General features: G+C 38.7%; 1 protein-coding gene across 2 annotated transcripts in view; it reads right to left on the bottom strand.

Annotated features, from left to right (window-relative positions):
• Window positions 1-4,399: 4,399 nt before the first annotated feature.
• The window catches only part of grin2da (glutamate receptor, ionotropic, N-methyl D-aspartate 2D, a), a 168,304-nt gene continuing 158,453 nt past the window's right edge, over window positions 4,400-14,250 (bottom strand). Inside the window, exons 19-20 of one of the 2 annotated variants that reach the window (XR_006372695.1) lie at window positions 8,259-13,947; window positions 4,400-8,096 (exon numbers count right to left, since the gene is read on the bottom strand). Coding sequence is in view for 1 of the 2 variants with exons in the window: in XM_044138041.1 (XP_043993976.1) it covers window positions 10,801-13,947 (3,147 nt within the window). In the remaining variant the exon portion in view is untranslated. Of the gene's footprint in view, window positions 13,948-14,250 lie in introns of both variants that reach the window. The other variant, XM_044138041.1, reaches the window with a different exon arrangement.

Here is a 14,250-nt window from a genome sequence, read left to right as displayed (position 1 = left end):
GCAGCTTATCCTCCTGTTACCTGCGTTGCCCCTGGATACGGGAGCAATCTCTTTTCTTCTACCATTATGCTGTGGCTCGTATTCTAGACACGTCGTCTCGAGTGTGTGTCTGTGCTCGATGTGCGATGGTCAAGGGCGCACATATAAACATAGACATAAGGTCACATGCATACAGAAACTAAAAAGATATGCATGTATCCAATCCAAGGACATAAACACAAAAGGGTCATACACGTTTACACTCAGGCTACATCATTAATATGCTCCCTCACTGCTGTGATAAACTCACATTTGTCTGCATTTTTCCCTGATTTATCGTCACTTTCTTTTAGCAACACCATGTCAGATCCAACATCAGTATGAAAACTTTAGTTCTAAATTTTGATGACTAGACCAGACTAAATTTGCAATGAATGATTTAAAGTATTGCACAATAAAAAATGTGTTTGGGGCACAAATGAAAAGAGACTTTCCTCAAGTTTCTGCAGTGGGTATAGGCTCAGGGAGCCTTGCTATGGCTCCCTGAGGGAAAGCCTGTAGTGCCTATGTCAATGCTGCTACTGAATACTCTGTGCAAATTTAAGCTTAAACAATATGTTTACAAGAGTCACTGATGCTCAAAACAAAGGGCAGTCTAAGGTTTGCCAAAAAAAACAAACTTTCCGTAATCTTTCTCCTCAATGCTAGGTATCACAACCAACAAAATGATACAGAAGAAATTGTACAGCAATCAATGTAACTACAAAAAAAAAAAAAAAAAAAACTTAGTTTTAACTTTGAAGTCTTTAAAAGGTTTCATAAATATTTGTAATAGTACCTGTACCTTCTTGAGGTTAGACCATTAATGCAGAAGTATTTGCAAACCAAATGTTGGACAAATTGAATATATTTAATGAAAAACTCTTCCTATAGCACAGCCAAAGTTTAAAAAAATCAGAAGCATGGAAGACCAAAGTATTCAGCGATCTCGGTACGGGGTTAGTTTTAGAACAAGCCATTGCTTGGTAAAGGTCACAGTAAGCTGAACCTGAGGCACTTTAGCAATGCTTTTAGTGAAGGACTCAAGTCCACAAAACTGGGAAATCAGAAACTGGCTCATTGGTTGCTATGGTGGTGCCCCAATTCTGTTCAGTAAACATATATGGAGTCAACCCTTGAATATAAAAATCCTAACTCATAAGTAGCACAGTTTTGTAACCCACATCCATGCACATACACACATCACAAGATTCTCAATTATCTGCAGTGGATTATGTAGAAGAACTCTTAGGTTAAAGTGTATCTTCAATTTCAATTTTAATGAGAAAATGCATCACTTAGCACTTCTCAAGTTTAAACCACATCTTATACTAATTAGCAAGCAATAGACTTTCATAAAAAAAACAGAATTGAGTTTTTGGATAAATAAAATACAGTGGTATTTTTATAACTAGGTACTAATCCAATCCCTGGTCTAGTTTATCTCATCACTGCAGAGTGAGTTCATGCATACAAAGACAGATTTAGGAAAATTAATTATGGCAAGCATCAGACCTGGAAATCATCACTCTGAGCCCAAATTAGTAAAATTACATTAAACAAGATAACTGAATTGTTAAACACTATAACAAGTACAGTGATTTTGGACTTATGTTGCTATATGTACCTCTAGCTTTACTGCAAAATATCCTGGTATTGTACTACAGTCTAACCCAATCCAATCGTTATTTAAATGTACTTTCTCAAATGTATAATAATGTTTCAATGTAAAATAAGGTATAAATATAAAAAATAGGCTATAGTTGCATGTTTATTTAGTCAAATTCAAATAATGTTCTGATAAGGCTTTTTTGTTATATTAGAAGTCAAAGTGCCTCTTGATAGTAACTTTTATGCAGGTAGTACTCATGCATTTTATGAAGACTACATGTGTTTTAAAAATGCTCTTATTTATCACTCTAATGTAGGACTATAATCTTAACATGTTTTTTAAGTTTATCTAAATAGAAAATTATTAAAACTGACAGAAATAAAAGTTTGAAAACATCAGTCTGTGAAATTAACTTACAATTGTTTCATTTGGTGAATCGAAATTAATATTCTTTTTGTTCTATTCATTTAAATATATATATATATATATATATATATATATATATATATATATATATTTGGTGTTCCAAATTTAGGGCAACTGTCTGATGAATTGGTGTAGAAGATTCACTACTCGGCCAATTTTACTCACACCCCGCCCCAGCTGTAAATCTGAACGACCTGCAGTGTCTGTCCGCAAATCAGGTTAAATAAATGCATGGTAATGTATTCTGCCTCAAGTGATTTCTCACAGGTCAAGGTCATACCACTGTGGATGTGTGTGAAGCCTTTTCTTCAAGCTGTTCAGCATTTATTTGATCCCTCTTAACCGTAATTAAATGTGATGGTCATTGTTTTGCAGACAGGCTGATGGGAAAAATGTTCTCCTGCTGTCTGTAAGTGAATATGATGCAACATGCCTGAGAGCAAAGTCGACGTGGGTATCGGTCAGCAGTACAGAAACCATTTGGCGTCACGGAAGATTATGTCTTAAAGTTAGGATACAGTTAGCTTTACCCTGCTTCACTATCATCCTGCTTCTCTACCATAGTGGGGTTATCCTGCTAACCCCACTCTTTTTTTTACAGAAATAAACTCCTTGATTTTAAATTAAAACATGAATGTCAATTGGGGTGGTACTTTATCTTCAGATAATATATTTTGCCATCAATATATATTTTAGTGTCAACCCTAATGTCACCATTAGAATATGTCCAGAGAAAGAACAGATTGAATGTTTTTTTAGAGGCTTTTCTAACAACCGTATCTGTTAAGGTCAAAAGCAAGTGAATTATCACATATTGGCATTTACTACAGGTGCAGCTTAGGGTGTCGGTCGTACCATGGTTATTCATCAATTTATAACTGACTGAAACCATCTTCTAAAAGTAGTATTGAGTGCTGAGAGCAAAGTCTGGAAGGCAATATACTAATGAACTGTAACTGTGACATTTAACAGCTTTCATACTACAAGGGGTTGAGCTGGAGCTTTTATGCAGTCACACATGAAGGTCTGCTCCCCAGGAACATAAGAATTTCAGAATAAAAACAGCACATCCAGAAATGCAGTTCATGTGTTGTTTTTTATTCTAATTTTTTTCTACCTAAAATAACCATGTGTGAATTTGTGGACCAGGCTTATAAGAATAAAATTTGAAAATGACAGGTGGAGGGATCATTAAAAAATTATGCCTTCTCTTGTATAGAGGGTCCTTCTGTATGTGAAGATGGCTATATGACCGTAATATGTTGCACTGAAGAAGGCTGAAATGGAACAGAGAATGCGTGTACATGTGTGTGATTTCTCTGGATTGTGTTCCTAATGAATGCCAATGGACAGCAGCAATGACAAGCGGCTCTATCTTGCTGCATCACATCAGAATGGAACACTGCATCATTTTCCTTTCATTTAATTTTTTTCAACCATTTTGCTCTCTTAGTTTAGACCTTATTCTGTTATTTTTGCTGTTTTGATCTGGCACTTCTTTTCACTGTCATTCTCTTTCTCCCTTTTCAGTTAATCTTTCCTGCCTGTCTGGATGTAGATGTTGAAATGACGGAGATTAAAAGACAGGAGCACAAGCTGACTACTGCAAATGAAATGTGACTTTCTTGGGTTGTTTGGATCAAATGTCTACCTTTTTAGACAGCTATGAAACCGAGACTGTTTCAGCATAGTCGTGTAAAAATGTTAAATCACAATGCAAATGATAAAAAAATAAATAAATAAATTGTCTGAGATGTTCCATCATTCTCATAAATCATAATATATGATCCACTTTCAAAGTTAATTTTACAGTTGTATGTTAGGGTGTTTTCTTCGTGTTAGACTGCATGATAAACTAGAATGCCGTATACATGTTAATGTCAGCCTGGTAATTCAGCAAAGTGCTCTGAATATAAACACCATACTACAAAAATGTGTCATCAGAAGAAAAATGTGAGCTTATTGATATCTGTAGCTGCATGAATTGTGTCAGATGTACAATGTCTGCAGAAATAGTGCATGAGACAAAATAATTTGAAAATGATATGTAATTGCATAAATTGTAAGTGAAATTTAAGCAACTTTGTGAAAAATTATCTCCATAATTCCTAAAAAAATATTACAACGCTATGCATTCATTAAGTATATAAATACAAAATTGTTGGCTTGTTACAAAAAGCAAGTAGCAAAGAGTGGTTTGTCAACGCACGGGCACAACACAGGCCTTCTAATTTACGAAACAGCAAAGTAAATCCAAACCAATGTCCTGACCAAATAAATAATTTTAAAAATAATATTAACTCATTCATTCAGCATAAAAGAAGAAAACCTTGACACACATCATGTTTTTATTAAAATCATCTTTTTTATTTTTGTCCCACTTGCATTACAGCACAATGTTGTCATTGTCCCCACTGTTTGGAATATGTGGCTAAAGCAGTGGTGGCAGCATTTTACCACACCTGTGAATGAATCTGTGATTCTCATGTGATTTTTCATGTTTGTTTGCCTGCCTGTGTGATGTGCTGGCACAAAACACAGAACAGCCAGTTCCCTCATACAGTCAGTCATTACAGCAGTAGTAATACAAGACCTTAAGACAATGTTGAGAGGCAGCTGAGCAAAAATCGCAGATGTGCTTCCAGTGCAGGCTGAAACTTAGCTTCACATAATCCTAAACAAAATTTTCAACTTGACATTTATCATATCTTCAGTTACTCTTCTCAAACATGTATTCTGTAAAATGGCAACTGTAATGGGAAAAGAAAAATGGGGAACTAAAAAAATTCCAACTTCATTAAAACTAAAAATTTAAGTCTGCATCCACAAATGTACTGTCAGCAATTCCGAATCAATCTCCGTAATTCAGAATTGCATATACCGTCACCAATATGTAGAGTTATGAAAGTAGGGCTTGTCATTGACAATGTATAGGAAGTAATTTTTCCTTGGACTTCATATTTAATATAAATTAGGGTGTGTTAGATTTTATTCAGTCCAAGAAAAATATGTCTTAGGAATGTACTGAAGCACATTTAAAGCTGATATGTGAAAGTCCTCAGGAGGCATTTGTCAAAGTACCACATGTGTAAAACCTTCAAAATGGCAGCTTAGATCCAAAATGGCCTATTTACTGTTGGGTTTAAGGCATACTTTGAAGAAATGTTTTAGCCCGCGCTGCAGATTTTTACAAATGTATCTGTTCTAAAATTGCTATGATTCAAGACGTGTTGAGTCAGAAATTATTTATTTTTTTTGTTTTTTGCAACCGATGATAGACATACATTTTTACTGCTCTTGCATGTTAAATTCGTTGATGTTTTGGGGATGTGTTTGGATTTTAATAAACTAAATACTGCCTTCAGTACTTTAGGGAAGAATGGATAATTGTAAATGGCACCATGGCACAAAAGCAGTAATCAATGGAGTAAAAAGTCATAAGCAGGCCAACAATGCTGATAATGATAGGATCAAATATTATAACATGGAAAAGACAGTAATTGCTGCCAACTTGTTCTTGACAGCATGGGATATTATACTGTTTATACTATTAGATATGAAGCAAAACATTACCAAACCAGTCTACAGGTAAGTAAAATTTAAAAAAAAATCACTTTTCTGAAAATGAAACGTGTTACATTGATTAATAACACAGAGTAAAATATATCAGGTCTTTATTCATGATCATATTGATGACTATGACTTGCATCTAAAGAAACCCCCAAAGTTCAGTGTCTAAGATGATTAGAGTATCGCAAAAAAAAAGTTAAATATTAAAAATTCATTTTTACATCAGCTAATTAACACAAAACCTCTAAATGGTTTTTCACTCTGGGTCAGTAGGCTACACAAAAAAGAGGAAGAATGTTTGACTCAGCAAATGTGCAGAAACAGCCATTGACATTCTCCACAAGGAGGGTAAATCATAAAAGGTCGTTGCTAAGGAAGCTGTTTTTTCAGAGTCCTATTTCCAAGCAAGGTTGCATGGAAGGACAAAATGTGGTGCAAAGTAGTGCACCACATTCTTGAGAGGAAAATCATGCAACATTTTTTCAAGAATTTAGGTGAGCTGCACAAAGAACAGACCAAGGCTATAAAATGAGGCACTATGCACAGTCTCTTGAAAGGAATGATAATAATGCATTTCTTGTGTCATGCACCTCCTGAAACACAGGTCTCAGGTCTCACCTTGACTAAAAAGAACAAGAACTGGACTGCTGCTCTACTGTCCTCTTTTCAGATGAAATACAGTTTTTGCTTCTTTAGAAATTAGAGGTTGGAGGATGAGTGGAGAGGTACAGAATCCACATTTCATGTCACCTGTTGATGTTGATCCACTGCATTATCTGAAGCCTGCAGCCATCTAATGGGACATTTTAAAGCACTTCACACTTCTTCTGATCTCAAGATTTATGGAATCTAATTTCAATTTCCACCAGGACTTGGCACATGCCCATAGTGTCAAAAGTACCAAAAGCTGATTCAGTGACCACAGTGTTACGGGGCTGGATTGGCCCACAATCTGACCTGACTTGAACCCCACAGGGACTCCATGAAGTATTGGCCAGGGGAAGATGAGAGAGAAAAAATCCCCCCAAAAAAACAGATAATCTGAAGGGCACCATCAAAGAAACCAGGGCTTCCATTACCCTCCAACAGTGTGACAGGCTAATAGTCTCCAAGCAGTTATTCATGCAAAACAAGCCCCAGGAAACTATTGAATGGGTAGAAATTAATATATGCTTTCAGAAACCTGACATTTCCTGACACTGAACTTGGGATATTTATCATCTGTAAGTCATACTCATCTAAATTACAAGAAATAAATCTTCTACTCTATGTGTAATGAAACTGTACAAGTTTCACTTTCTGAAATGAGTGGCAGAAAATATTCACCTTTTTCATAATATAAATATTTTTTGATGCACCTGTGTTCATGAAAGCCTTTGATCAGCCCCTTTTTGCCAAAGTAGTAATAAACAGGAGTTTAGCTCTTCTCACAGGCGTCAAAATCAGATATAGCAGTTCTGTATTCAGAAAATACAGTTTACTTAAGAAATATACAATTTTTGTTTGTATTTTTTGTTGTTCAGCACAGCAGCTTGACAGATATGCAACACATGTTTAGTAAGAAGTAACAAAGTAAAATTTGTGCTGCTCACTACATTGTATTTAAGAGAGATCAAGTGGTGTTAACTCACAAATGCAATGAACTGAAACCAAGGGTCAAGAATAGGACCCTTTCACTTATGAAAGTTGTGGTAAAAGCTGCTGGATCGTTAAAATATTTAGTTAGTTCTCTATCTGTTGCCCAAACCAAAGAAATGAAGGCCCCTCTGGGTAGACAAACACACACCATCACTGCTACAGTGACGTGGTCTTAAGACACTCGTGTTCCCCTCCTTGTTGTCACTATATGTTCAGCTCTTTGCACTAGCTATGGTAAATAGCTAATGTAGGCGGATGGTTGGTCTTAGGTGAGCAAAAACACAGTTACATACTGGTCTCTGTTTTCACTGGGGGTGAGGGAGCTGGGCAGTAGGTCTGAGACAAGGAGAGACACAGACAAAAAAGACATTTTCAAGATAATACCATGAATTTAGTAAACAAACTTATATAACAGATAATAGAGTTTTGAAATATATTATTATATACATAGAGAGAAATGGGTTTTTTCAAGATTAAATAAATATATCAATAGATGCTTTTATAAAAAAAAAATCATACCAGCTTTACAATTGCAGACAGATACAAGCACAATGGATAGACATAAGGGAAATAGAGGCAAGAAGAGGAAAAAGGGAAAGATTGATGGTCTTTTTTTTTTTAAGCAAACACTCAAGCTTTATGTTCAGACCACTACTAGCTGTTGTGCAACTGACCTGTATAATTACATATCTTTAATGCTGACTAACATTAAAGTTTTTTGCGACAGCCTTCACACACATCAAGTCAAATAGTTTGGACTCAAATTTAGGTTGCTTGGTTTGTGAATGCATAGAGCAGGGGTGCCCAAAGTCAGTCCTCGAGGGCCGGCATCCTGCATGTTTTAGTTCTGTCCCTGGTTTAACGCACCTGGATCCAATGATGGCTCGTTAGAAGGCCTAAGAAGAACATTGACATGCTGAAAAGGTTGTTACTATCACCAGGGAGAAAACGGAAGCGTGCAGGATGCCAGCCCTCGAGGACTGACTTTGGGCACCCCTGGCATAGAGGCATGCCCCCCCATGTTTGTTTAGTTTATCAAAAGGCTGTTGATTGTAATATGCAAAGCAAAGATGGCTCACTGTTTTTACGTGTGTGAATTTCATTCTACTGTATCTGTTTAGTATGGTTTCATTTGAGACATTTTATTATTTAAACAGATGAAACCTTTTAAATATCTTACATTTTTTATGATGGTAGTTATATTTACATATATGAAATATAAATAATTTTATCTCAATGAAAATAAGACAAACTCTATAATGCAAAATCTATATTAAAAAGCTAGTCTCTGTTTTGTTTTCTTCAGTTAAATTAAATTATGGCTCAGATGCAGTTCCAGGCGATCAACATGAGCTGACCAGAGTTTTAGGGATAGATGGCTCAGGATGTTTCAGCAACTAATAAAACCTTTGTCATTTTCCTACCGCTTCACTGATGCCTAGCCTCTGGTTTAAAAAAACTCTTAACCTAATTTTGAATAAACTGAATCTAAAATTTGTTGTAACTGTGTCAGCCATGCCATGGATAAAAAGCTATGTCTTATAATCACACATTTACAAGATGAGAAATGCTTTTTAATATTTTTAACAAAATATCACAATATATTCCATTGTGTCTTCCATATACTCTTATTTAGATCCAACACTTATCACATCACAAGCATCTTCCCTGTGACATCAAAACGGCTCTGGCACTAAATGTACTCCTAGGTAAATAAATAACTTTCTGATAATACATTAACATATCTTCTTACTCATACTTGACAGGCGCAATTAGCATAAGGCTAGAAAGTGAAACAACCTGTAAATCACCAACAAGCTGCTTAACTACATGTCTTTTGGTTGATGGCAAGCAAAAGTGGTTTAATAAGCTTTTAAAATAATTTTTTTGTTCTCTAGCCTTGGCACTAACTTGAAGAATAAAATAAAGCCAACAAAAAATAGAAAACAAACTAACAAGAAAAAAAGACAATGCCATTCCAATCAATGGCAGCTCTAATTCTTTAGAACTCCAAAAGATTCACATAATGTTGCTCACCCCGCTTTGTCAACAGTAACCCAGATCAACATTATATCTGTTTCTTTACCATGCATGTAGACCCTCTGAAGTGCTACAAGTTCCACCTTCAAGTGTCTTACAGTAAATGGTGCAGCACACATGTCGGCGGCTGACTTTACATTCAGTCGAAAAACAGGCAGGGAACAGAAACTGCCTCCAGTTTTATAGTTAGGTAGTTGTGAGAACATTTTATGTGTACCCAAGCTAGAGTAGCATGGCACAGTGATTACATTGTATTAGATTTAATACATGTCTTGACATTTAAAACACCATCAATAGCAACAACAACTATGACACAGAAGTAAAGAAATGGTATTTAAGTATAAAGCTTTAACAATAACAAATATGGTATAATGTATTGCTCAAGAAGGAGAGTAGATAACTTGACTTGGAAATGTGCTTGTGTTCTTAAATGTGTTTAAGCATTTGTGGGGTTGTATGGGCGTGTGTATGCACGTGTGTTTGTTTGAATTACTGTGAGCACATACTGTATTGGAGGTGATGTAATATTCTGCAAGATAAAAGGAAACACAGCTGGAAACATTATACATGTTGATGTTGAGCTCTACTTAAGTTTGGCACTCAGCTTTTCATTAAGCCAGAAGAATATCAGTCACAGCTGACTTACCCTGTTGTCAAGAATACAAACACAGAAAAGCACAGACACACAGAATAATCACATCAAAGAGAGGAGGCAAGAGGAGAGAACAGGAGAGGAGCTGGCGAGAGAGCTGAAAAAAGACTGGTATGTGAAGAACAGAAAGTAAAAAAAATATAGAAACTGAAAATGAAAAAAAAGGATCAGGGGAACGAGGTAATAAAGTTGGAGGAAAACAAAAGCAAAGAAAAAGAAAAAAAACAGGTGGTAAACACCCTCCTGTCCCTCTTAACAAGAAGGCATTGATCACGCAACAAAGATACTTTAGGTGGCTGTCACAGTTCTGCGGGAGTGTAAACAGTTTGCTTGGGAAAAAAAATCAAGGTAAGCAATTTATTTAAAAGGAAAAAAATAAGAACAGTGTTCAGTGTTAAAGGCTTCTGAGAGCAGTGGGCATACAGTACTATAAAGTTTCTGAGCCCTCAGAAAGTATTGAGATTTCTCTGAATGCACTGACTACTTCACTGCTTTATCTTTTCAAAGTCCTTTACTTATAACAGCAAATATGCCTTCTGTATTAGTGATGCTTTCCATGTCAGATTACTCTAATGTTTAGCATTATTCAGAGAGTCAATGCTGTTGTTGTCTTTCACAGGGTGAGAGAATTTTAAAGAGGCAAGGTAAGAAAAAATGGTCCTGTGTTCTCTTGACCTACTCCACTGGCTCTGTTTGGCTTTCTGGTTTATTTGTTCATTTGTGCAGAACATTAAGGAATGGGCTCAGAGCTGAACTGACTAAGCTACACACCCATACTTGCACTTTCTCTTTTTTATGTCAACTTTGCAGGATATTCATAGAGCTTTTGTTGTCTTGCTTAGATTCACACTTCACTCTCCACACTGGAGAAATGAGCTGAGCCCCTTCGCGAGCAAAGGCTCTTGGCTTTTAGGGGTAAGTGAGGAGACTGAGGAAATCTCTGGGGCTGGGGTACAGAGCGCAGTCTCTGGTACTGCAGTTTGGCACTTGCCGAAGCCATTGAAGAGGCCTGGATTGCTCCCGGTGCAGATGAAACCACTGAGGGAGAGGATACAGATGAGGAGGAGGTAGGGAGAGGAGCATGAATTGAGTGAGATGAGGACGGAGGAGCTGGAAGGGCTGGGAGCTGTGATGGCAAGTTTGATACAAGAGATGAAGGCGGGGACGGTTGTCGTCCTCGATCTCTATCCTTTTCTGTTCTTTGTGTCCTTTGCTGGATGCTTAAGTTTAACTGGCTACCAAATTTAGAAAGATTGTGTGATCGATCAGGTTTGGATGATGATGAGGAGTCGTGTTTTGGTTTCAAGGGACCACCAAAACTCTGGCAGTGGTGGTACAGCTCTTCCTGGCTTCGTGAAGTCACACGAGCCCATTTAGAAGAATGTGGATGGTGTCGAGGTGAATGACAGGAGGAGCAAGCAGTGTGCCCCCTACTTTTGTCCTTGGACTTGCGCTTACTTTTCTTCTCATCTTGTATGTGAAGCTTGTCTACTGACCAGTATCGACGGGGTGGTGGTGGGGTGAGAGGAGGCGGAGGCCAGTGTGAACCTGATCCCCAGTCTCTCTCTCCTCTACCACCCCCACCTGCACTAGATCCCCAACCACTCTCTGCTGTTCCCCATCTTTCTCCTCGCTCTTGGAAGAGGTCATCTCGGCTGTTGACACTGCCTGCTTTATCCCTAGAAGGATATGTGCTAAAAAACCAACCCCCTCCTCCAATTCCTCCCACCGCCCTACCTTCGTGATCCTCCCAGTACCTCTCAAACTTCCCGAATTCTCCTGAAGACCCATCGTCATCAGAGTATATCCCAACTACCTTATCACGTTCACGCTCCTCTTCAGATATTGTCCTACCCCCTCTATGCCTTTTTCCACGTTCTACTTTTCTCCTGTCTGACTCAGAATTTTCCTCCTCATCCTCTACTTCAGATTCCCACTCATGAAAAGACAATCCTTCCTTGGAATGCATTTCACCTCTTTCGTTCCTTCCCAGCAGTGGCCTCCTTTCTCCCTCTATGCCCACAGCATCTCTGTCTGAGCTTTTGCTTTTCCTTCTTTTAGAAGATACCGGTAACAAGGGCAGAAAGGCAGATGGTATGGCATCAGAAGATGGATTACCTCCTTGCCAGAACTTGACAGATGTAGAAGCCTTACTAGAGCTATGATGGTTCTTGCTGTTCCTTCTCCTGTGATGTCTGTCTTTTCCTCTACTCTCTTCTCCATCATCTCTCTCTTTCTCATCTCTATCCTTCCTTTCATCTTCGCCAGGGATGTTCCATCCATAGCTTCTGATGGAGCTTTCACTCTTTTTCCGAAATGATTCCCGCCTCAATGGTGGGTAAGCTGGGAAATCTGGTGTTGCTGATTTGACTTCCTCCCGTTTTTCTGAATCTCCAACATCTTGATCTGCCCTCTTTCGCTCTCTTTTTCTCGTCTTATCCTCTTTCTTCCTCTTCTTCTTTGCTTTGCGGTGTTTACGCTCCCTTTCTCTCTCTCTTTCCTCTCGTTTCTTCTTTTTTCGTCCTTTCTTTCTCCTTTTTCTCTCCCGCTCTCTCTCTTTGTGATGTCTTTTCTCATCTCTACTCACTGCTCCATCTTTGTTTGATGTCCCTCCTCTCGCTCGTTCTCTGTCACCCCATGATGCCCACCACTCCTGCAATTGCGCTAGTTGACTGCTGGTTCTCTCTCTTCCAAAATTTCTCTGTGGATGTGGTTTTCGGGGAGGGACTGGAGGAGGTGGTGGACTACATGGTAATGAGCGCGATGACATCCTCCGGGAGCGAATTTTCTTCCGTGACCCAAGAAGAAGGCTAGATTCCTCAGTAAGAAGATCTGAGTCATAATCATCATCCATCATAATATCACGATCTCCTGCTCTGTACCGGAAACTGAGTGAGGAGTTGTAGGAGCTGTCACTGGAGCATGATGAAGGGGAATTTGATCGAGAAAGTGATCCAGAGGATGAAGAAGATGATGAGGATGAAGACGACGAAGAGGAAGAAGACGAGGCACTGGTGCAAGATGAGTAGAAACGGCATGGAGACGACGGAGTAGTAGGGGTATGTGTAGGGGAAGAGAGGTGCACAGGAAGTGGAGGAGGTGGAGGAGGTCTGCGTCCTCGCCTACCAATTCCATCACCTGCCCCATACCTTCCACCTCCACGTCTCCCTAGAGGGAGTATATTCTCATAAAGTGGACCTCCTGAGCCTTTTCTTATTGCCTGAGCAAGGCTTCCTCGTCGCCAAAAGGGAGGCCTTCTTGGAGAAGATGGGAGTGGAGGAGGAGGCTTGGGAATTGGGTGTCCTTGTTGAGAGCCTTTTGGAGGCAGCCGTGGCATCCCCGGGGCTTTAAAACCCCGAGAATTGGCTTTGGTAGTCTGTTGAGGACCTCCTACTTGTTGGTCCAAGTTAGCCCCTAGCCCCTCTGGGTCTATTGGACCATAGTAGCGCTTATATTCATCTAGCCCTGTGTCACCTCCACCAGGAACCCCTACCTGGAGGCTCCAATGTGTTCCAAGATTCTGTTGATACTGCTGCTGTGCTTGCAGTTCAGTGATGCCACCTGCAATTCCACCAACACCCACTCCTCCACTGCTGCTACCACTCATGATTTTTTCTGGCTTTGGCCTGTTCCAGCGATCAACCACAGCCAATCTGCGGTCATGACGAGGCAGGAAGGTGGAGCAAGGCATGGGACCTTCCAATAAAGGGCTATTGGAAGGACCCAAAGCCATTGCTGAATGTCCTGTAGCTGCTGGTGATCCAGGTAACATAGTTGTATAGGTCTGCCCTTGCTGCTGTTGGTGGTGCTTCTGCTGTTGTTGCTGTTGCTGTTGCACCATGGCGATAGCGGTTGTGTTGTTCACTGTGGCTGTAACAAGGTGTTGTTGGGTGACACTGGGGATAGTAGTAACAGAGTGGTATTGAGGCAAAGAGCTTTTGCTCCCTCCCGGTGCTATTTCATCCTCAAACTGGCAGCAACTGTACATGCCCTGGGTGGAAAGATAACAGAAGGACCATAATTAGATCAGCAGGCAGTCATGTATGAAAAGAAGGAGACTGTATGTACATATCAAATGCAGAAAAACATAGATGACAACACCCTTGGTTTGAAAAAAAAGTAAAATTATTCTTACCCAAGAAATAAATAATGTAAAAATAATTTTTAAAAGACAGTTTTGAGATATATTTTATATGACTATTGAAACCAATCCACAATAATTAGGAAAAAAATAAAGTTGTTTTAAAACCCTACTTTTTAAGTTTAGATGTAATCAAGAACTATATTTATTGTG

The sequence above is a fragment of the Gambusia affinis genome, linkage group LG14 (assembly GCF_019740435.1).
Source record: "Gambusia affinis linkage group LG14, SWU_Gaff_1.0, whole genome shotgun sequence".
In the NCBI taxonomy this organism is placed as follows: domain Eukaryota; kingdom Metazoa; phylum Chordata; class Actinopteri; order Cyprinodontiformes; family Poeciliidae; genus Gambusia; species Gambusia affinis.
This window is presented reverse-complemented; position numbering and strand designations above follow the sequence as displayed.